We start from the raw sequence: 24456 nt of genomic DNA on the forward strand, positions 1-24456 counted from the left end.
GTCAGCCACCTCTTGAACTGTAGTTAATAGAGTGGTAATGACTCAACTCTCAAAGTGTGCAGGTTTTGGGTGTTCCTTGACATCAGAATAGTGATAATTGTGCTCTGGAACCTTCTGTTATCTTTTTTGCAGCACCTGCCTAGTTGTCTTGTTTGGCATGTGCTGGGGCACAGCGTCTAACATGGCATAAAAAGTTGACGTGTGAAACTGTAAAATTGCAACACTTTACTGGCAGTGTCAGTTTAGGGCCACTGCTGGTTCCAAAAGCTTGTGAAGAAAGGGAACATGGACCAACAGTTCTTAACTGTGAAGGTCATTCCTAATAGAAAGGTTCCATAGCTAATAAAATTCGAAATGCCCCAGATTGGCAGCAGCTACTGCCAGAGCTGCTGTGAATCATGGATTGCACGGTTGTAATTGTTGTGACAGCTCTTTTGATCTATGGCCACGAGTTTCCTTTTTTGGAGCCGTTCTTCGTCATAAGACAACAATCTGATAGAGACTTCTAGTTGCACATTCCTTACCGTTGAATTTCCCAAGGCGCCAGACTGGTTCCGGAGATTGTTTCTTCAAGCAGTACCCCTGCGCACCATTGGGTGGAATCGGTCAAATCCGTGGGCGTCGTTAGCGTCATGGTCGCCGTGATGATGTTGCGGTCTTATATAGGCGGCACCCCGGCGCGCTGTTGGCAGTTCTGGTCTTTCTGCGCCAGCTGGAGAAGAGCTACCCCAGTCATTTTTATTTTTTTTACTGCTACGTTTTGTTGAATTTGTTTTTGACTAGTTTTGATGCATCGAGGGATGTGCCATAAAACAGTATTCAAGCCCTGCGGCTCCTGTCACCGCATGATGTCACCAGAGGCACCTCTTGTGCCTCTGGTGTTTGGAGTGCGACCACGATCAGAAGTCGTGCTCCAAGTGTCATGCCATGAACCCGCAAGCTTTGAGGGAGCGGTCCCTGAAGCTCATGGCGGTCTGACACTCGACTCTGCGTTGTTCCTGTTCGAGAGGAAGATCAGGAGACCGGTCACGGCGTCACCCCCATTCTTCTTCGTCCAAGTCTTCTGGACATTCAGATAAGAAGTGGAAGTAGGCATAACGTTCTTGGACCTTGCCACTTCGCTCACACGACGTGGGAAGAGCATCAACACTCTAGGCCTCCGTCTTCGGAGCCTCAGTCTGGGTTTGCTCCGCACCTCTCTGAATTTCTGGAAGCCGGGGCTACCCCAGCCCAACTAAAGGAGTGTGGCCATGCGCCACATATTTGGGCAGCCTGACCCATCCTCTGCGCCTTCAGACCCAGGGGAGTCTGTGAGGGCCCTCTCGAGTTCGAAGTCGGTGACTTTGGTCCCAACTCCAGAGGGCACCTCAGGATCTGCTTCCAGATCCGTCCCGATGCCGGTCGTTCCAACGCGACCTTCCCTGGCGTTGGGTCTGACGTCCGACGCTCCTGGCACCAATTGGACCCACAATCGACATCGATCCTATACTTATTCCAGATGAGCCGGAATGCCGTCGATTGACACCAATACTATTTTCCATGGGCTGTGCTGTGCCCAGGGTTGATCCTGAATCCTATTGATATGGGTATAGATATGGGGATAGTGTAGAGGGGTCGCTGGACTCTTTAAAAGACCAGCTTGAACCTGAATTGGACTGGTTGCAGGATTTGGGTGATGGCAGTGGGTTGGACACCTCCCCTGACATTGGCAGTTTCTCTCCCCGTACCATGGCTACAAAGGAGGGAGGGTCTTATTCTATGATGGTGAGAAGGGCGGCTGAGGTTTTGAACCTTGAGCTTCCTTCTGTGGAGTTCAAGCCATACCTTATGACGGGAGTGCTTCTGCCTGTGGCCTCCAACTCTGAACTCCTTCTTCCCTTCAATGAAGCACTTGGATGTCCTACTGGGGACCTGGTCCAAACCCAGCACTGGGGCTCCTGTGAATAGGACGATTGCCCACCGCCACCGTCCTGTGCCGAATGACCCAAATTTCCTTGCCCAGCACCCTATGCCTGAGAGCCTTGTCAACCAGGCTTCATCTTCATCCTCTGGTGCATTTCCCTGACCCCCCCCTACCCCCAGAAGGGATGCACAAAGTCTTGTACCTTGACCTACCTACGATTCGTGGTAGGTCATGAGCACTTTCAGTTTACCGTGCTCCCCTTTGGCCTTACCAGTGCCCCTCGGGTGTTCACGAAAGTGATGGTAGTCGTTGCAGCTCATCTGCACAGGTTGGTGGTCCCAGTCTTCTCCTACCTCGACGACTGGCTGTTGAAGGGACACACACCCCAGAAAGTAGTCTCCCACCTCCTGACTACGACGACCTTCTGCATTCGCTGGGGATCACTATCAACATGCCGAAGTCACACCTGACTCCCTCTCAGACGCTCCTTTTCATCTGAACTGTTGTGGACACAGTACAGTTTCGGGCTTATCCTCCCAAAAAACGAGTCCAGGATATTCGGGCTATGATACCAATGTTTCAGCTTCGATCCTGAATTTTGGTGAGAATGACTGAGGCTGCTGGGCCTCATGGCCTCCTGCGTCGTGCTGGTCCAACATGCCAGATGGCATATGTGGGCTCTGCAGTGCGACCTGAAGTTCCAGTGGACGCTGCATCAGGGGAATCTCTCCGACATGGTTCAGATCTCGGAGAGAACTGCGAAAGACCTGCAGTGGTTGTTGTCTAATCCAGATTTGGTCTAGAGCAGATCCCTCTCTCTTCCCCCAACCAGATCTCACAGTAGTGACAGATGCATCACTCCTGGGATGGGACAGTGGAGGCGGAGATCAGAGGCCTCTGGTCTCCGGCGGAGTCTGGGCTCCACATCAACCTTTTGGAGCTCTGCATGATCTGACTTGGATTGAAAGCATTCCTCCCTTCTCTCAAAGGGAAAGTGGTGCAGGTGTTCACTGACAACTCCACTGCCATGTGGTAGGGCAACAAACAGGGCCATGGACCCTTTGTCAAGAGGCTCTTCACTTCTGGACATGGCTGGAACACCAGGGCATTTCCCTGGTGGTTCAACATCTGGCGGGCTCTCTAAACGCCAGAGTAGACAAACTCATCCATTGATGCATAGTCTAAGACGAATGGCGTCTCCATCCGGAGGTGGCGCAAGGTCTCTTTTAGCAGTGGGGAGAGCCTTGGTTAGATCTCTTTGCAATGTCAGCTGTCTTGCGTGTTGGCGTTTCCAAGGCAGCACTCGCTCGGCGACGCTTTTCATCACGAGTGGAACTCAGGCCTCCTGTATGCCTTCTCATCAATACCACTTCTGCCCAGAGTTCAGAAGATCAGGCAAGACCGGGCCCCAGTAATCTTGGTAGCCCCGGACTGGGCATGAAGAGTCTGGTATCCGGAGTTCTTGAGCATGGCCATCGATCCTCTGATCAGACTGCCCATTATTAAGGATCTTCTGAACCTGCCCAGTCTCCGCCTCCTTGCATGGAGATTGAGAGGCGACAGTTGACAGCTTTTGACATTCCACATGAAGTCTGTCATCTTGGCAGCCTGGAGTCCCTCCACCAAAATGGTATATGCCTGTCATTGGAAGAAATTTGTGGCATGGTTTATCAACTAATTTGTTGATCCCGTCTCTGCACCTCTCCTCCTTATTATCTCTTTTGCCCAGCAGGGCTCTACTCTAGGTACCCTGAAGGGATATTTGTCTGCCTTCTCTGCTTGCTTTAGGCTACCAGACCAACCTTCTCTTTGAAAAATGTCCCTTGGTTGGGTGGATTCTTAAAGACCTGACTCGTATGATTACTCCCGTTCATCATTCCCCCGTGGGATTTGAATTTGGTCCTCACATACCTCGTGTGTGCTTCTTTCGAGCCACTCCACAATTGTCATTTATGGCTCTTAACACTTAAAACAGCCTTCTCCTCGCAGAGTGAGTGAGTTTCAGGCCTTCTCTGAACCCACCATTCCTAGCAGTGCAGCCTGACAGCGGTGATTCATACCAAGGCTTCCTTTCTTCCCAAAGTCGTAATGCCTTTTCACGTAGGCCAATCTTTCACCTTACCTACTTTTTGTGCACCCCCACATCCCACACATGAGGAGGAGAAACTCCACCGTCTGGATCCAAAAAGAGCGTTGGCATTCTATCTCAATCGCACCAAATATTTCCGGGTGGACGATCAACTCTTTGTGGGATATGTGGGTGCGAAGAAAGGGAAGGTGGTGCAGAAGAGGACCATCTCACGATGGTTGTCCACTGCATCAAGGTGTGCTACGCTTTGGTGAAAAAGCAACCCCTTGAAGCTTTGCGCGCTCATTCTACCAGAGCAACTGCTGCTACCACAGGGTTAGCACGTGGAGTTCCAGTCCTGGATATGTCAGGCTGCAACATGGGTGTCCTTACATATGTTCACCAAGCACTATCTCCTGGACAGGCAGGTCGCAGGGGCGACTATTTTGGCAGCTCTGTCCTGCAGGATTTTTTGGTGTGATCTTAGTTTGCAGCCCCCCACCGAGGATGGTATTGCTCGGGTATCTGTTCAAAGGTAAATAATCTGCAACTAGAATTCTCTATCAGATGTACAAGTTACTTACCTTTGATAACAATATATCTGGTAGAGACACATTCTAGTTGCCGATTCCTTATCCTTCCCGCACTGCGAACTGATTTCTAGGGACAGGTACTTCTCTCTAATGGCCCTAGTTTTGGCGCATCATTCTCAGTGTTCTTCATGGAACCGCGATACTGGCGTGGAAAGTTGTGAAAAGAAACTGACGTCAGATCTCTGGGGTGGTGTCTATATACGACCGTGTCATCAGGGTGCCGACGCCTGCGGAGTTGAAAGACGCCGCCTACCGGCGCGCAGGGGTACTGCTTTAAGAAAAAATCTCCAGATCCAGGCTCACGCCTGGGGAAATTTAAAGGTAAGGAATCTGCAGCTAGAATATGTCTCTACCAGATATATCGTTACCAAGTGTAAGTAACTTCTACTTCAAGCCCTTTTAGCTTGTGCAACTCATAGATGTTGTCAAGCTCAAGTCTGTGTTGCATTGGAGCCCAAGATCTTTTGGGTAGCACTCCTGCCTCCATGTGCTCCCAAAACAATTTGGGAGCAGCAGGAAAGGCTTTCTGGGTGTTTGCAGACCTTACTGGGGGGGAGGGAGTAGGTAAAGGGCCCTTGATGTTGCTCCCTGTTGCGCAGTGGCCCATGGTGCTCGACTAGTCCACGATTTGCCTTCTGGCACTTATGATCAGTGCTACCTTGCGTCTGTCAAGATTTGTCTTTTCAAGCAGCAGCATAATTCGGAGCCATATTTCCAACCTGATCATTCTCAGAAAAACCACTCAACACCTGCCAATACATCCTCTCCTGAAACATTTAGGTGTCCTCCAGCATGTAAAAGCAGATTTCATGATCATTAACTGTTAGTTTGGATTTTCATGGTGGCTGTATGGGACAAGGTTGGTCCTTGTGTAACCCTATATGATGGAACTGGGAGGGTCCTGTATTCAAACAGCAGGTTAGCTAATGTCTGCCCATTGTCTACTCAAAGGCGGTCTCATTTCAGAGCCTGTGAAAAGTATACTGTCCAATGCTGTTGAAAGCTCTCCTATGGGAATGGACTCAACCCAGCAAAAAACATAACTTTTTTTTATTTTATTTTTTATAGAAGTTAATATATATCGTTGGTACTCCTCTACTGCAGAGTTTACTTGTCTTTTTCTTTGCAATTTACTTGCTGTATTAATCATAATTGTATTTACTTGCATACCTTTTTGTTTACTGTAGGGTGACCTGTCAAATACTTACAGTCAAATGGAAAAAGAGGTAAAGCTGTATAAGGGACAGTTGGAATCTGAAAAGGGCCGTTATAAAAAAATGCAGGTGGATCTGCAGAAAGAGTTGCAGTACGCGTTTCATGAAAACACAAAGCTAAACTCCCTCCTTGATGGCAAAGTTCCAAAAGGTATGTGTTAAGATACACTGCAGAGCCCTAATATTAAAGAAACTCTGGCTGAGCTTCCAGTGTTTCATCTGTTGCAGGTCATTGTAAAAGATTTTTATCCAACGTTTTATTAACACTCTAAGGAGAACCACACACCATTTATTGAGGGTCATTCTTCTGTGTTTAGGTTTGTTGAATGGTGCATCCACAATTCATGTCAACATAAAACATATAAGAATGGGGTTGAAATGTAGAATTCCTTTCTTTGTTTTTGGTTGTGAGTGAGAGGTAAGCAAGCATCATGGCTAGTAGAGTATTGATTTGTCACAAGGCTACGTTTTCAATGGTAGCCCATTGTCAACAGAAAGAAAATGCTGTTTATATAGTGAGCATCTTAAGGCAGTACACAAAAAGGTATGCAGATAGTGAAACACAGTAACAGAATTAAAAAATAATTTTGGTGCTGTGATTTTTTTTTTTTATCTTGTTCCTAAAGGCAAAGTGTTTTATTGGCAATGTAAGAACATAAAAAATAACCACTAAATGCACATTTAAGGCAGTAAAATATTAAAGATTGAATAGGATTTTTTTTCTTTTTGTTCCTCGTGTGGTGTGCCAGGGCCAGTTTAATTTGGTGAACAAGAGGAGCTCGAAAATAACTCCAGTTTTTGTTTACTTATTCCAAGTGTACCTGGCCCCTTTTTTTGATCCATGGATTTCTTTGAAAATGTCTTGGTTTTTGGGAATTTTTAGTCAGTTTGCTTGAATTAACCAATCCGTCTAGTAACTGATGGACTTTTTCATGTTGATGGAATGAAATATCAATACTAAGGCTACCAAAAGCCTGTTTTAAGATATGTTACTAAATTGCAATGCTACAGGAGTATGATGGAGATAGTACAGTACTGCAGTGGACATGCAGGAAGCTGCAGTCTAACAAGTGGCAGTTCCAAACAGGGTGGGGATTACATGTTCATTGAATCAGATTTATTCCATCACTAAGAGTGATTTCTCCAAGAATGGAATAGACTGACACTGTTCATTCCACTACTTTGATTCTGATTTTAGTCACCAAAGGGTCATTCTTTGTCAGTTAATGCCCCCATGACCTCTCTGTGGACTTACTGATGTGCTGACAGGAGCTATGTTGTATTGGACTGTAGGTGTGCTTGTTTTTTGTTAGCATGTGTCAATTCACCAAAATGCCAAGGGTAGCGGAAGTGACCCTAGTGACAACAAAGAAAGTGACACGTGACCCTTGATCTTGTTTTATTTTCTTTCTTCCACTCATGTTATATAACCGCAACCATGATGACATCACAAACATCCATTTTATATATCCGCTATGTTGATTTGATCTTTGAAATTTCTGGGAATTAATCCTACCCTGTATTGTAGTGAGCAAGCAAAGCCAAAAAGCCAGGCCTATGCTAACTGGTTCCCTCCTCACCCAAGAAAATTGTGAAAAGAATGTGGTCATATAATGCATTTTGAAGCACAATTTTCAAATAAATTTGCTTAAACTTCATAGGCCCTGAAAAGGCACTAATTACTTTTCTGAATCCTTTCATGGTGTGCCAAGCTAATGAAACTCAATGCTCTTTGTTTATGGTCAGTATTTTGTCATGGGTGCCTGTAGGAAGTTGGCTCTGTATATACTATCTCAAAGTGAGAGATAGCGTGCACAGAGTCCAAGGGTTCCCCTTAGAGGTTGATGGTGGCAACATTAGATAATACTAATGCTCTATTTTGTGGTAGTGTGGTCGAGCAGTAGGTTTATCAGAGGGTAGTGTTAAGCATTTGTTGTACACACAGAGGCAATAAATGAGAAACACACACTCAAAGACAACTCCAGGCCAATAGTTTTTATGTAGAAAAATATATTTTCTTAATTTATTTTAGAACCACAAGAGTCAAGATTTGAGGTACCTACATAAAATGCAAGGTACTTCACAAAGGTAAGTAAAGAACTTTGATTCAAAGCAGTAGTACACACAGTTATGGTTAAAATGTCAATAAGCTATTGTAAAAGTGGACACAGTGCAAAGATCAACAGTTCCTGAGGGAGGTAAGTTTGGTTAGGTTTCTCAGGTAAATAAAGCACTTACACAGTCTCCTGGGTATAGGCAGCCCATATTGGGGGTTCAAGGCAACCCCAAAGTCACCGCACCAGCAACACAGGGCCGGTCACGTGCAGAGGTCAAAAGAGGGCCCAAAACGCATAGGATCTTATGGAGAACATGAGTGCTCAGGTTCCGGTCTGCTGGCCGGTAAGTACCCGCGTTCTCAGGGAGCAGACCAGGGGGGTTTTGTAGAGCACTGCGGCACAGGGGTGGCCGGGTGCAGTGTGCAAAGTAGGTGTCAGGTTTTCTGTTGAAAGCAATGGAGGGACCCGGGGGTCACTTACGTGTTGCAGGCAGGGCACAGGGGAGCTTCTTGGGCCAGCCACCTACTCGGCTAGGATGTGGGCTGCCTGCTGGTCACTCTTGTACTGGTAAGTGGTTCTTCTCGGTCCTGCGGGTACAATGCTTGGTCCAGGCGTCTGGTTCCTTGTTACCAGGCAGGTCTGGCTCCTCTTTGCAGTCGTCACTGTAGGGAGTACAGGGGGGTCAACTCAGGGTACTCACGTAGTCATCTCAGTGGTGTTAGTTCATTGAAGCTCGAGCCGGGGGTGTCTGGTGCAGAGTGAGAAGTCTCATGCTTCCGATGGCAAGAGAGTTCTTTAAAAGTTGCTAAAATGTTGCAAAGTTGTTTCTGTTTTTGAACAGTGCTGCTGCTCTCTGGAGTTTCTTGGTCCTTTGAGTTCAGGGCAATCGTCTGAGTCCTCAGAGGTCGCTGTTCACGGTTGGATGCGTCGCTGTGCAGGTTCTTTGTCTGGAGACAGGCCGGTAGGGCTGGGGCCAAGTCAGTTGGTGTCTCTGTCTCTGCGGGGCTTTCATGTCAGCAGTCCTCCTTGTTGTAGATTGCAGGAATCTGTTTTCCTGGGTTCAGACTCGCCCCTAAATACTCGATTTAGGAGTGTGTTTAGGTCTGGGGGACCGTAGCCAATGGCTATTGTCCTGGAGGGTGGCTACACCCTCTTTGTGCCTCCTCCCCGATGGGAGTGTGGCACATCCCTATTCGTATTGGGGGAATCCTACAATGTCAAGATGGAGGATTTCTAAAGGCGGGAGTCAGCTCAGCTCATGGCACCTTAGGGGCTGTCCTGACTGGTGGGTGGCTACTCCTTGTTTTCCTCATAATCTCTCCAGCCTTGCTGCTAAAAGTGGGGGCAGTGAACAGAAGGGCGGGCATCTCCACTAGCTGGGATGCCCTGGGGTGCTGTCGGGTATGTCGTTTCAGAATCTTTAAATGATTAGCAAGGAGCTTTGCAACTTTATTGAGATCGCCATATTAGCGAGCACTACTACGAAGTAAAATAGAGGAAGCCCTATCTGTAGAGATTTTATTCAAATGCAATTTTGCTCGAATAAGCGCTTGCGAACTGGGTGCAGAAGAGAAAGAATAATAATTGTTCTACAATGTGATATTGGCCAAGAGGGATTTATTATTATATATTTTTTTCCATTTTGGAGTTGCCCTCCAAGCTTAGCTAAACATTAACTTGACCTGCCTGAGATGAATTGAGGCTCTAGAGTCCCAGGTCGTGGCATCATTGCCGGACCATAGACCAAACATACAACTCTCCCGGGGGTCAGAAAGAGACATCTTTTTGAAGCACTTTCTGCAATGCTTGAAGCCCAACCAGAAAACCAGTATGAGTCACATCAGTCAGTTGTATAGCACTTAAGCTGCTCTAAGGCTATCTCAAAGTGTTGGCAGAAGAGTGTAAAGGAAGAAAAAGATCAAATGTAGAGGTCCTATTAATCTTATTAACCAAATGACAGTACTAAATATGTAGCAGTAACGGAGGTATCTGGTTGGCAAGGAGATATATATATAAAAAAAAGACACAGAAGGAAAGGAAGAAGCAGTAGAAAGACCTAAGTTAAGGGGTAGGGTTAATAGTGTGCGGCATCAGGACTAAGAAATATGGGAAGCTGTTAGCGCGGTAAGCAAATAACAGCCAAGAACACAAGTCCACTAACTAGATCAGAGCGACGTACATAATAAGCATTGGCAACACCAATAGGTCTCAATTTTGAAAAACATTAGCTGAGGTGCTGGCTTTGCCAATGCTTTTTGCAGGTACTGAACTGTATCTGCAAAAAAGGAACAGACTATAGCTATTATCACCAGCACAAGGATAGATATATAGATAGATAGTGTGTGTATTGTTTTAATTTACCATTTCAAGAAGGTGGACACTGATCTTCAAGAGATCAATTAAAAATATATACACATGATGTAAAGCACAGTTGGAGAAAAGGGCTTGTTGGTAGGAAATTGTAACTGCCAGATTTAGGAGGCAGGGTCAGTTTATAGTGTACACCTATACACTATGGTGTGGCACTGTATACAGAGTCCAGTCAACCCTTAGTGATAGTGTTTAGATATCCAGATTGCAAGAGCTGTTTAGGGGTAGCTGTGGTGAGTGACTAATGCTTGCCTAGGAGGAGTGTAAAACATTTGCAATACCACAATAGTTATAACTATACACAAGAAAGAACCACACCATGTGTTGCAAAAATAAAGGTTTCTTTATTACAACACTAAGGATCTCCACTTGGAGATATCTACATACAATATATACACTTAGAAATAATCAGAAACAGCATAGAAATACTTGGGTCTCTGTTGGGGGGGAACCAAACCATATATTAAGTGGTATAAGAATGGGGGTGCCCAACCAAGGTAAGTGTGATAAGATCTTAGGGGCTGGGGGAGTAAGAAAACACCAGAGGTAAGTAACTAATCCAACATGCGCCTGTGTGCAGAGTGGGTATCGAGCCGAGTGTCTCATAGGCTAACATAGGACTGTTGCGGTTGGGTTTTTATAGATTCAGGACCCTTCCCAGTAGACCCTGATGAAGCCATTTGACACAAGGAAGGTTGGAGAGTGGCTCCACTCATGGATACCCAGAAGACCAGAGCATCTACACCAGGGAGCCCAGATGCGTGGGAGGGTTTCCGATGCCACTTCACGAAGTGGCATCGGAAACCCTCTTTGGAGTCATTTGAAGCCTCAGTTGTCCAGCTGCTGTTGCGACCCGTGGACCAGGTCGATGGAACCAGAAGTTGGATTCCACGCGTGAAGAACCAGAAAAAGGAGGACCGTGTCCAGACCACTCAGTAATGCCCATCCTCTTGGAGGTGAAGTTTCTGCAGGTCAGTGAAGAAGTCCAGCTGTTGAGTCCAGTAGGATGCAGGAGATCCTTGGTGTCGGCCATGAGCTGTCCCACATCGGTCGCTGGATTGCAGGAGGGTCCGTGACCAGCAGAACCACCAACAGGCCTTGGCAAATGCAAGTTGTAGTTGCAAGCTAAGTTGTAGGTTTTTGAGGACCAGCAAGGGCCTAGTGACTTGACCCTTGGAAGAAAGTCAGGGCAGGCCTTCAGCAGGAAGGAAAGCCAGCCGTAGTCAATGGTGCCTCCATGAGTGACCCACTGGCAGCAGGCATAGGGAGTCGCAGGGAGGCCTCAACAGCAGAACAAAACAGGAGTCCCACGTCAGAGGAGTTGCAGAGTGGAAGCTGATCCTGGAGTTGCAGAGTGCTGGAGGTTGGGGCTTCTTGGAACTTTATGATCTCCTTGGAAGAAGTGCAAGCAAATCTTGGCAAGAGCAGCAGTTGTGGTGCACAGGGGTTATGTTCCAGTGGCGGCAGCAGGGGACCACAGTCTCCCACATGGATCAGAAGATAAGAGGGAGCCAAGGAGGGCCACAGAACCACCACCGCCTGTGTTGCAGAGCCTTTCGATGTCCATGTGACAGCAGGGTGCACCAGCTGGTCGCGGTCTTGAGGTGCATGTGGATGCAGGGGAGTGACTCCATCACTCCAAGGGAAATTTCTTCTTGCTTCTTGGATCCAAACAGAGTCCTTGTGACCCTGGAGGATACACAGCCACAGATGTTGCAGGAGCTGGAGAAACAATGTTGCAGTGGGTGCTCTCCCAACTGGATACAGTCTTGTTTAAGTTCCAATGCAGACAAGCAGCGGTTCCAGAGGTCAGGAGCAGAAGATGTATATGGAATCATGCAACTAGCACTGGAATCTGTGTAGTTGCATGATTCCAACATGTTTGATACCAAACATGCCTAGGCTCTGAGAAGCCATTATGTAGTTGGAACACTTGTGTTGACCAGTGTCCACTACATACCTTAGGATGGCTTCCCCGCACATACAAAGCCCAGCGAATGGAGTCTGGGGTTTGTAGGTGTACTCTACTCATGCAGGGGTACCCTCACATTTTGGGACATGCACTCTGCCCTTGGACTGTGAAGAGCCTACCAGAGGGGGGTGACTTCCAGCGTCTAAGTACAGTGACCAGGATCTAAGGCAAGCATTATATCTTGAGGGAAAGGTGCATGCATCATTTCACCGAGGCTGCAATGGCAGGCCTGCATACAGTTTGAATGGGCTCTCATAGGTGGTACAATACATGCTGCAGCCCATGGGAGTCCCCTGGTGTACCAATGCCCTGGGTACCAAAGTACCATATACTAGAGACTTACAAGGGTGCACCAGTATGCCAGTTGTGGGGTGTAAACGTTTACCAGCAATCAAATTTAGAGGAGAGAGCAGACACTGGGGTCCTGGTTAGCAGGATCCCAGTGTACTATAGTAAAAACACACTGACCAGGGAAAAGGTGATGGTGACCATGTCTGAAAAATGCTAATTTCCTACACCAGAAAAAGTTATGAAAGAGAAAAAAAAAACAGGAGGCTCAATGGAGAAGCGGGGTGGAAGGTAAGGAAGTCAAAAGCAAAGCTGTCAGAAGAATCGAGGAAATGCGATTGGAAATAAGTAATGAGTTGACCCAAAACTCAGACTTACTTTAACTATTGGGATTGTACTCAATAGAAGTTTGTAGGAGAGACCTAAAAAGGTGTAGTACTGAGGTGGAAATGATTAATAAGTAGCAGAATTCTATTTGCCTAATAACTAACTAGCTGCACTGCAGGGCTATGATTAATAAGCAGCATTGCGGGTGCAGGTATTAAGGCACACATAATGAGTGCAGAGAAATGGGGTATAATTGAGAAGGACAAAACTGTGGCCATAATACATAAAATGCAATACTGTGCAGGTCATTATGAATAAAAAGCAGTACTGTGGGGACTCCTAAACTAGTCTCCGAACCTGGCCAAGAAATTGTTTAATTGGCAAATTTTCAAAATGCCAGTTTGAAAAAACACTCAATGTGACATTAGTCAGTGCTATTACAGTGTTGATGCTGCACAGATAACGAAAAGGTATTGGACATGATAGGGCTAGAATGCTGTTCATGTAGTTTGATATCCTCAAAACACAATTCTCAACATGCACACTACTACAGACTGAAATTGCTGCATTGGCCACTTTTGTCTCCAAAGATTATTTATTAATTCAAAGTTGTGTTCTTCATGGCTATCTAGTTAGTAGATAGGGGAGACTGTTACCAGTGTGCAAAGGAGGAGTTAAAGGCTACTTTTTTTATTAGGTGCTTGATTGTGAACTTCTCCCCAGCAACCAAATCTGTGTCCTGGAGATTTTTGATTTGGGTTCAAATATCTTCGCTATTGAGGATAAAGTCTATGGCTGCACAGAGGATGAGGACTCTGAGTTTGATAGCTTCCTGCTGCTGTACAATACTGAAATTGGCGTATACATGGGCTTACACAATGTCAGTGGCTTCAGTACTTAACCAGAAGAGTAACATTTTCTACTCGTCTGGTTCAGCTTCAGATGGGGTTGCATCATAGAACTGTAGTTTGAAGAATGCAGAGGCCTTGGACTTTAATTCAAGTTTCATATTTTGACAAATGTTAGTGTCCTCCTTAGCTTCCGTAGCACCCTCACTCCAATATAATTAGGCTTTTTAGGCCTGAGAGCTACCTGCCTGCCATACCTGTTTAAATCGCATCGATCTGCGCTTTTTTCTGAAGGGTGTGCTTAACTTGTTCCCTCTCACTCTGCTGATTATTCCTCAGTGGTATTTTAATTTTGTTTTTACTTTTTCTTGATACCATCTGCATTATAGCCAGTGCACAGATCCCTGGCTCAACTTAATCTATTTTGTTTTGATTGTGGTTGTGGTTCGGTTTACTTCTGAAGGTTTGTGTGGCCATCAGTTTTAGGCCAATATAAGTGGCCAGGATAAATGGGTCTGTACATGTCCAACCTTATCCAAAGTTTTTTCTGCATTTCACATAGCCCAGTCTTACTCTTCCGTCTTTATTCCCTCTTGTGCATCCACCAAAGGAGGAGAAAACGATGTTTGCTGAACCCCAGGTGTGCGGTGTTGTCGTACATCAACTGCACCAGACAGGACAAAGTTGATGGCCAGCTTTCTGGTGCTTAAAAATGTATACAGTGTATATATGACCCCAATACTTGCTTTTATTGGGGTTCCCATACTCCCATTTTCTGCTTCTGAAAACCTTCTGACATCTAATACTAATTAAATCAGAGTACTTAAAGCACATTTACTTTTTCCAGTTGATTTCTTGTTGGTGGCTGTGATGAAAACAGTACTTCTGCCTTCACTGAAACCAAGTTCTAGCTGTTGCCTGTTGTAATAGCCTACATTTGTGTGCCTGTGTTAGTAACTGAAATGCTCTGTTTCATTGCTGTTTTTACCTCACTGTTGCACTTGATATGTTCTATCTCAGCTAAAGAAAGTGATTGAGAGAAGAGCACAATAAGATTATTGCAGCGTAAATCTTTTCTGGATTCACATGCTGTGCATTATTCTGCCGTCTAATGGTTGGGCCTGGAATCATACACATTTTTTTAAGTCCTTATTCTTTTTTTTTGTTTTTTTTTTTGTTGGGTGTCAACGTACCTCCGTTTGGTGTCCCCTTGTGACATTGGTGTGCTTCCTTTGAAGTGAGAACTGTAACACAATGAGAAGGAGAATGTTGCTGGAGTAGCAGAAGGGAATCAATGAAAGTCGACCTAGAGAGCGCTGATGTTGAACCCCAGGTTGGCAAAAATACATTCAGGCCTGAAGTTAGAGAACCAGCCACCTTGAAACCATGCCAGAGTTGTATAAAACGGACTTAAGAGCCTCTGTGTTGAATCACTCGATGACTGCAGCCATGACCTGAGATACCCCTGTAAACCCTTGAAAGAGACCTCAGGAGGAAAATCTCCATCCAAGTCATTGAAAGATGTACCAGAAAAGAGGTTTAGACACCAAAACACGAAAGGTCATGTTTGGAGCATAGAAGCTCGACAACAGATTTCTGTGGGGGTGGGTGAACTCCTTGACATCAAAGAGTAAGACGGTCGAGAATCAACACTGAACTACGGGCAGTCAAGATTGAGAAAAAGAAAAGATGGCCTGAGGCAGAGATTGTGGTTCTGCTGCAGAAACGCAAGGACTTTGACGAAAGTCAGAAGGAATTTAGAATTCCGAAAGAACTGGGAGAGTTAAGCATCAAAGACTTTGAGTCGCCCTTAACATCCAAACCTCAACAAGAAGGAACTCTTCTATGAAGGAGGATGAGATGACTGGGTTCTATCACGGTTCAGAAGTATTAGAAGTACACAGAGGTACAATGGCAGGACATAGACACAAATTCACCTGAAGTAGACTGCTACTCATCAAGACCACCACCACCATATGACATCGGCATCTACAACCACATGATAAAAAAGGCAGCAGACTAATATAGTGTTCAATGGAAAGAAGGAAAACCACAGTTCTCTTTCGCACTGGAAATACTTCTGCCCACACAGTTCGAGTCAATATTTGCCAATGCTGGCAAGTGTTTAGACCAGGGTAGGGAGGTCTTCAAAGAACTGGCCACTTGCAGAGCGGTCACTCTAAGGGCAGAGAAGAAATAAGTTATTCTCAAAAGATCTGACCTACATTGAAGGTTCTGTGCCAGCTGAGACTACCACAGCTACAGCCAGAAAAGGGCCAACATCCCATCAACTTCTGGTCCACCTCCAGATAAGGAGAGCAAAAGAATCGAATTCTTGACCAGAAAATTTGAGCAAAGTGCAGCAAATGAATGGTGCACCACAAATTCTAAGACTCCTAAATCTCTGCCTACGAAAACTAGGAGGAGTTGGCGGATTTAAAGAAACAGCTCCTGAAACAATAGGAAAAGAGCGACTTATCTGGTGGAAGAGGGTAAAAACCTAGCCAGCACATGCCTAAAGTCAGCATAAGATGTGGTGGACACATCCAGCAGGCAAGTTACTGCTTTCACCCTACGCTGCAACTCCTTGCTCAGAATTTCAGGTTTCAAACTGGAAGTGCAAGCAAACATTTGTTAATCCCTTTTCGATGGCAAACAGCTATTTGGAAGGGCAGTTGACAAAACTCTGAACCAGCTGAAAAAGAACAGCAAGACAGCTACGTCCATGGGAGAGCTCCAGTTCACGGGAATTATGCGAAGGGGGAAAATCCTTAACAAAGGCCTGCAAAAGGGGTTGATTCCAGTAAGGCACTTTTGCCACCCATAGGGAGATCAGACAACCCCTTACACAGGACTTACACAGCTGCTGCCACCTCATAGCACAGACTGGGTTCTGCCCTCCTGGGGTCTGGGCAGCCCAGTCCCAGGAAGGCAGAACAAAGCATTTCCTCTGAGAGCAGGGTGTTACACCCTCTCCCTTTGGAAACAGATGTTAAAGGCTGGGGAGGGGTAGCCTCCCCCAGCCTCTGGAAATGCTTTGAAGGGCACAGATGGTGCCCTCCTTGCATAAGCCAGCCTACACCGGTTAAGGGAACCCCAGTCCCTGCTCTGGTGCAAAACTGGACAGAGGAAAGGGAGGTGACCACTCCCCTGTCCATCACCACCCCAGGGGTGGTGCCCAGAGCTTTTCCAGTGTGTCTCAGACCTCTGCCATCTTGTTTTCAGAGGTGTGAGGGCACTCTGGAGGCCTCTCAGTGGCCAGTGCCAGCAGGTGACGTCCGAGACCCCTCCTGATAGGTGCATACCTAGCTAGGTGGCCAATCCTCCCCTGGGGGCTATTTAGGGTCTCTCCTGTGGGCTTCTCTTGAGATTACGACTTGCAAGAATCCATCATGGTTCCTCTGCGCTGCTCTCTTCGACTTCTGCCAAGGATCGACCACTGACTGCTCCAGGACGCCTGCAAAACTGCAACAAAGTCAGAAGACTACCAGCAACATTGTAGCACCTAATCCCGCTGGCTTTCTTGACTGTTTCCTGGTGGTGCATGCTCCGGGGGCTGCCTAGCTTCACCCTGCACTGGAAGCCACGAAGAAATCTCTGTGGGTCGATGGAATCTTCCCCCTGCTCCAACAGGCACCAGACTTCAGCTTCACCGGTACTCTGGGTCCCCTCTCATCCTGATGAGCGTGGCCCCTGGAACACAGGTGATGGACCCAAGTGACCTAGACTGTCCAGTGGTCCAACTGTCTGAATTTGGAGGAGGTAAGTCCTTGCCTCCCCTTCCAGACAGTAATCCTGTGCACCATGTGATCTGCAGCTACAAGGGCTTCTGTGCACATTTCCAAGAAATCCTGCATGCACAGCCGAGCCTAGTTCCCCAGCACTCCATCCTGCGATGCTCAGTTCCCTGAGTTGACCTCTGGTGACGTGGGACCTCTCAGTGTTGAGGCGACTGCTGTGTTCCGTCTTCTTGAACCTGTGTTCGAGGACTCCTGCAGGTGCTTCCTTCCTTTCAGTGGGCTCTCTCTATGTTGCTGAGGGCCCCCTCTGTCTCCTCACTTGAGTGGCGACGTCCTGGTCCTTCCTGGGCCCGGGCAGCACACTTTTTCTTCAACTGCGACTCTTGCAGGTAGCAAGGCTTGTTTGCGGTATTTTGCCAAGGAAACAACGCTGCATCCTCCAGCACGCCGTGGGACGTCTTCTGCACATAGCAGAACTTCCTACCTCCTTTAGTTGGTGCAAAATCAGCAGCTTCTTCCAACTGGAGGCAGTCATTTAGCACCTTCATCCAGGGTTTAGTGGGCTCCTAACCCCCCCTATATATATATATATATATATATCTCTATATCTCTCTCTTCTCTCTCTTCTCTTCTCTTCTCTTCTCTTCTCTTCTCTTCTCTTCTCTTCTCTTCTCTTCTCTTCTCTTCTCTTCTCTTCTCTTCTCTTCTCTTCTCTTCTCTTCTCTTCTCTTCTCTTCTCTCTCTCTTCTCTCTCTCTTCTCTCTCTCTTCTCTCTCTTCTCTCTCTCTCTCCTCTTTCTCTCTCTCTCCTCTTTCTCTCTCTCTCCTCTTTCTCTCTCTCTCTCTCTCTCCTCTTTCTCTCTCTCTCTCTCTCTCCTCTTTCTCTCTCTCTCTCTCCTCTTTCTCTCTCTCTCTCTCTCTCTCTCTCCTCTTTCTCTCTCTCTCTCTCTCTCTCCTCTTTCTCTCTCTCTCTCTCTCTCTCTCTCCTCTTTCTCTCTCTCTCTCTCTCCTCTTTCTCTCTCTCTCCTCTTCCTTTCAAAATCCTTTATCACAACTTTAGTGTGTTTTAGGTGAAATAGTAGTACTTCACTCCTGCTGTCCTGGGGTGAGGTCTCCTTTACACCCTTAGTGTTTTCTCACACTCCCACTGTGTTTGCACTACTTTCTGACTGTTTTACTTACCTGTTTTAGTTAATTGTGTATGTTACTTACCTCCTAAGGGAGTATATCTTCTGAGATATCTTTGGCACATTGTCACCAAAATAAAGTACCTTTAGGTTTAGTAACCATGAGTATTGTCTTTCTTATGATCTAGTACCTATATGATATAAGTGGTATTGCATGAGCTTTGCATGTTTTCTCGTTAAGCCTAAGCTGCTCTGCTATAGCTACCTCTAGCAGCCTAAGCTGCTAGAACACTACCACACTCTACTAATAAAGGAATATTTGGACCTGGTATAAGGTGTAAGTACCATTGGTAACCACTGCAAGCCAGGCCAGCCTCCTACAGTAAGCCCTTTAAAGCTCCCCACCAGGACAGTGCACATTCCGGAGGGAGGGGGTTTTGGCACCTCAAACTAAGAAGGGCATTGATTTACAAACCAGAGACAGGGCTCTTCCCCAGGGTTTGTAGACAGGGTGTCTGGAGGTGGCAGGCTGGACATAACCAGTTGGCAACCATACCAGGGTAGTTAGCTTTTGCAGGGGGGCACCTCTAAAGTGACTCCTGGGTACATTTAGGGTTAAATCCAATACTGGTACCAGTTTGGATATCTTTCTGAGTTGCTTCATACCAAACAACCCAGGGTTCAGAGTGGCCATCATGTAGCTGGGAAACTCCTTTTGCCCAGTGTCCAGCACATATATTGAAATGGCTGCTCTGTTCACTCACTGTAGTAGGTTTGGCAAGGGCACAGTGGGGGCATATTGCTCATGCAGATATACCCTCACATATGATATGGTGCACCCTGCATTAGGTCTGTAATGCCTGTCAGAGGGCTATCTTACCTGTGGAATATGCGGTGTATGGTGTAATGGGCACCCAGGCAGTGTTTGCTTGTGTTTTCGCTGAAGGACTGGGTAAAAAACAGGGGACATCTCTAAAATGTCCTCTGTGTACATTTTTTAATAAATCTACTGATGGCATCAGTGTGGGTTTATTATTCTGAGAAGTTTGATACCAAACCCAGTATTCAGTAAAGCCATTATGGAGCTGTGGAGTTCATTTTGACAAACTCCCAGACTATATACTTATATGGCCACCCTGCATTTAAAATATCTAAGAATGGGCTCAGACACTAGAGGCATATTGCTCATGCAGCTATGCCCTCACCTCTGGTATAGCGCACCCGGCCTTACGGCTGTAAGGCCTACTAGAGGGATGACTTACCTATGCCACAGGCAGTATTTTGTGTGCTTGGCATCCTGAGGGGGGTGCCATGTCCACTTTGCCTTTTTCTCTCCACCAACACACACAATCTGCAATTGCAATGTGCATGTGTTAGGTGAGGGGTCCCTTAGGATGGCAAAACACATGCTGCAGCCTTAGGGACCTTCCCTGGTCACTGGGCCCGTGTACCACTGGTACCTTTTACAAGGGACTTATGTGTGCCAGGGGTTTAGGAGGCTGGCCTGGCTTATAGTGGGTACCTTGTGGTACTTACACCGTGTGCCAGGTCCAGTTCTTCCTTATTAGTAGACTAGAGGTGTTCTAGCAGCTTAGGCTGATAGAGGTTGCCTATAGCAGAGCAGCTTAGGCTGAACTAGGAGACATGCAAAGCTCCAACTATACCACTTATATCATATAGCACTATATCATAAGAAACACAATACTCAGGGTTACAAAAAATAAAGGTACTTTGTTAGTGACAATATGCCCAAGGTATCTGAGGATATACTCCCTTAAGAGGTAAGTAATATACACAAGATATACACACACAAACTAAATCAGGTATGTAAACAGAAAGGTAGTTCAAACACTGTAGAACACAATAGAATGTAATAGGAGAAAATAGGCCTGGGGCAACACAAACCATATACTCCAAAAGTGGAATGCGAACCATGAATGGACCCCAGGCCTAGTGTAGTGCGTAGAGGGTCACTGGGAGTGTAAGAAAACACTAAGGGTGTCCAAGATACCCCACCCCAAGACCCTGAAAAGTAGGAGTAAAGTTACCCTACTACCCCAGAAAGACAGTAAAGTCGAGATAGGGGATTCTGCCAGAACAACAACTGACTGCAAAGCACTGAAGACTGATTCCTGGATCTGAGGACCTGTAAAGGAAGGGGACCAAGTCCAAGAGTCACGCAAGTGTTCGGGGGCGCAGGAGCCCACTAAACCCCAGATGAAGGTGCACAAGGGCTGCCTCCGGGTGGAAGAAGCCAAAGATTCTGCAACAGCGGAAGGTGCCAGGAACTTCTCCTTTGGTCAGAAGATGTCCCACGGCGTGCTGGAGGATGCAGAGTTGTTTCCACGCAGAAAGACAACAAACAAGCAATGCTAGCTGCAAGAGTCGCGGTTGAAGCTTTTGGGTGCTGTCAGGGCCCAGGAGGTTGCCCCTTGTAAGAGGAGACCGAGGGGGCGCTCAGCAACACGGAGAGCCCACGCAGAAGCAGTCAGCACCCGCAGAAGCACCTAAACAGGCGTTCAGAAAATGTGAGGACGGTGGTCGACTCAGCAAAACAAAAGGGGGTCCCATGAAGTCGGAGTCCAACTCAGCGAGTTGGGCAATGCAGAACGGAGTGCTGGGGACCTGGGCTAGGCTGTGCACTAAGGAAGTCTTGCAAGGGTGCACAGAAGCCCTAGCAGCTGCAGTTCATTCAGTACACAGGATTACTGTCTGGTGTGGGGAGGCAAGGACTTACCTCCAAATTTGTACAGAAGGGCCACTGGACTGTCGGGGACACTCTGACCCAGCTCCTGTGTTCCAGGGACCACACTTGTCAGAATGAGAGGGGACCTAGAGGACCAGTGATGCAGAAGTTTGGTGCCTGCGTTGGCAGGGGGAAGATTTTGTCGACCCACAGGAGATTTCTTCTTGGCCTCTAGTGCAGGTTGAAGGCAGACAGCCCTCAGAGCATGCACCACCAGGAAACAGTTGAGAAAGCTGGCAGGATGAGGCGCTACAATGTTGCTGGTAGTCTTCTTGCTACTTCGTTGCGGTTTTGCAGGGGAGCAGTCCGTGGTCGATCCTTGGCAGAAGTCAAAGAGGGAAGTGCAGAGGAACTCTGGTGAGCTCTTGCATTCGTTATCTGGTGAAATACCCAAAGGAGAGACCCTACATAGCCCTCAGAGGAGGATTGGCTACAGAGGAAGGTAAGCACCTGTCAACAGGGGTCTCTGATGTCACCTGCTGGTACTGGCCTCTCAGAGCTGTCCATTGTGCCCTCACACCTCTGCATCCAAGATGGCAGAGGTCTGGGACACACTGGAGGAGCTCTGGGCACCTCACCTGGGAGGAACTGGTCAGGGGAGTGGTCACACCCCTTTCCTGTGCCCAGTTTCGCACCAGAGCAGGGCTGGGGTTATCCCTGAACTGCTGTAGACTGGCTAATGCAAGTAGGGCACCATCTGTGCCCTTCAAAGCATTTCCAGAGGCCAGGAGAGAAACTCCTCCCAGGCCCGTCACAACTATTTCCAAAGGGAGAGGGTATAACACCCTCTCTCAGGGGAAATCCTTTATTCTGCCTTCCTGGGACCAGGCTACCCAGGCCCCGGGGGGGGGGCAGAAACCTGCCTGAGGGTTGGCAGCAGCGGTAGCTGCAGAGAAAACCCTGGGAAGCTAGTTTGGCAGTACCAGGGCTCTATTCTGGTGACCCGGGGATGCATGGTATTGTCCCACCAATACCAGAATGGTATTGGGATGACAATTTCATGATCCTAGACATGTTACATGGCCATGTTCAGAGTTACCATTGTGACGCTACATATAGGTATTGACCTATATGTAGTGCACGTGTTTAATGGTGTCCCCGCATTCTCAAAGTCTGGGGAATTTGCTCTGAACAATGTGGGGGCCCCTTGGCTAGTGCCAGAGTGCCCACACACTAAGTAACTTTGCACCTAACCATCACCAAGTGAGGGTTAGACATATAGGTGACTTATAAGTTACTTAAGTGCAGTGTAAAATGGCTGTAAAATAACGTGGACTTGCAGTGGCAAGTTCGGGGCCTATCCTCCCAAGCAGTGACTCCAGGATATTCAGTCTATAATACCAATTTTTCAGCCTCTGTCCTGGATTTCAATGACAATGACTGAGGCTGCTGGGCCTCATGGCCTCCTGCATCCTGCTGGCGACATATGCTGTATGCAGGCTCTGCAATAGGACCTGAAGTTCCAGTGGGCACAGCAACCGTGGAATCTCTGACAAGGTCCAGATCTCGGAGGGAACTGTGAAAGATCTGCAGTGGTGGTTAATGAGCCATGATTGGGTCAGAGGCAGATCCCTCTCCCTTCCCCAACCAGATTTGGCAGGAGTTACAGATGTCACCCGTGGACAGGGGCAGCCACCTAGGAGAGGAGGAGATTAGAGGCATCTGGTCTCCGGCAGAAACAGGCCTCCACATCAACCTGTTGGAGCTTTGTGCGATCAGGCCTGAATTTAAAGCATGCCTTCACTATCAAGGGAAAGATGGTGCAGGTGCTAATTGACACCACCACCACCATGTGGTACTGCAACAAGCAGTGTGGGGTGGGGGTTGTGGACCCATTGTCAAAAAGCTCTGCGCGTCTGGATGTGGCTAGAACAGGACACATCCCTGGTGCTTCAACATCTGGTGGGCTCTCTGAACGTAGGAGGAGACAAACTCAGTTGAAAATGCCTAGTGAATCATGAGTGGCGTCTCCCTCTGGCATTGGCGCAAGGTCTCTTTCAGCAGTGGGAAAAGACTTGGTTAGATCTGTTTGCCGATAACTAACTTTTGCTTGCTACAGTTTCCAAGGCAGCTCTCGCACTGTGATGCTTTTTGTCTAGAGTGGAGCTCGGGCCTCCTGTACACCTTTCTGCCCATACCACTCCTGCCTAGATTTCTCAAGAAGATCAAGAATAACTGGACCCAAGCCATCCTTGTGGCCCAGGACTGCGAACAAAGTCTGGTATTCTGAGCCTGGCCATTGATCCTCTAAATAGGCTGCCCCTTCAGGAGGATCTTCTATCACAGCAGCAGAGGAGGTTTCTCCACCCCAACTTGACCGGTCTCTACCTTCTTTAATGGAGATTGAGTGGTGGCAGCTGATAGCCTTTGATGTTTCTCCAGAAGTCTGTGGCATCTTGATAGCCAGGCATTCCTCTGCCAAGAATGTATGTGTCTGCTGTTTGTGGCTTAGTATTCTGATAGAAATGTTGATCCCTTTTCTGTCCCCTGTTTCTCAGGTTCTTCACATTAATGTATCTTTTGCCAAGCAGGGCTCTGCTCTGGGCACTCGTAGGGGTTATCTTTCTGCTCTCCTAAGATCGCCTGATCAACTTTCTCTCTTCAAATTTCCTATTTTACATAGATCCTGGAAAGGTTTAGTCTATCTTTTCCCGGCTTCTCCCTTTATGCCTCACTTGTAAGTTAATCTGGTTTTCACATTTGTAGGAAGCTGGCTATCTATGTAGTGTACCAATATAAGGGGACACTGTAGGTAGTCCATGGCAACCCTTATTGGCTGTCAGGGCTTAAAAATCATAACACTAAAAGCTTTCATTTGTGGTAGTGTGTGCAAGCAGTTAGGCTTATTAGAGGGCAGTGTTAAGCAATTATTGCACAAACGGAGCCAGTAAGCGAGACATACACTCGAGACACACTCAAAGGAATCTGACATCAGTTTAGAAAAATAACACTTATTTTTAATAAGAATTTAGATACCAAGATCATCCAAATCAGTAAGTACTTTTGGAGTTATGAATTTTTATACGTTTCAAAAGTTGACAGTACAGTTTCTGGAGCGGTAGTGTTATCCTGTGAGGGAAAGCATGTATTGTGTTCCTGCACTTGTCAGCAATTTACAGGACCGTTCTTCAGAACTTGAGCTGAGTATGGGGCAAGGTCCATCGCCACACAACAGGTCACCTCGGGGAGTTCTGGGGTATCTGG

At 47.0% G+C, this 24456-nt stretch overlaps 1 protein-coding gene across 5 annotated transcripts in view; it reads left to right on the forward strand.

Annotated features, from left to right (window-relative positions):
• CENPE (centromere protein E) overlaps window positions 1-24456 on the forward strand; it is a 1295748-nt gene that overhangs the window by 279646 nt on the left and 991646 nt on the right. For all 5 annotated transcript variants that reach the window (XM_069241483.1, XM_069241500.1, XM_069241509.1 and 2 more), the window contains one exon: window positions 5752-5929. In XM_069241483.1, coding sequence (XP_069097584.1) covers window positions 5752-5929 — 178 coding nt within the window. The remainder of the gene's footprint in view (window positions 1-5751; window positions 5930-24456) is intronic.

This window comes from Pleurodeles waltl, chromosome 1_2 (genome assembly GCF_031143425.1).
Source record: "Pleurodeles waltl isolate 20211129_DDA chromosome 1_2, aPleWal1.hap1.20221129, whole genome shotgun sequence".
Taxonomy (NCBI): domain Eukaryota; kingdom Metazoa; phylum Chordata; class Amphibia; order Caudata; family Salamandridae; genus Pleurodeles; species Pleurodeles waltl.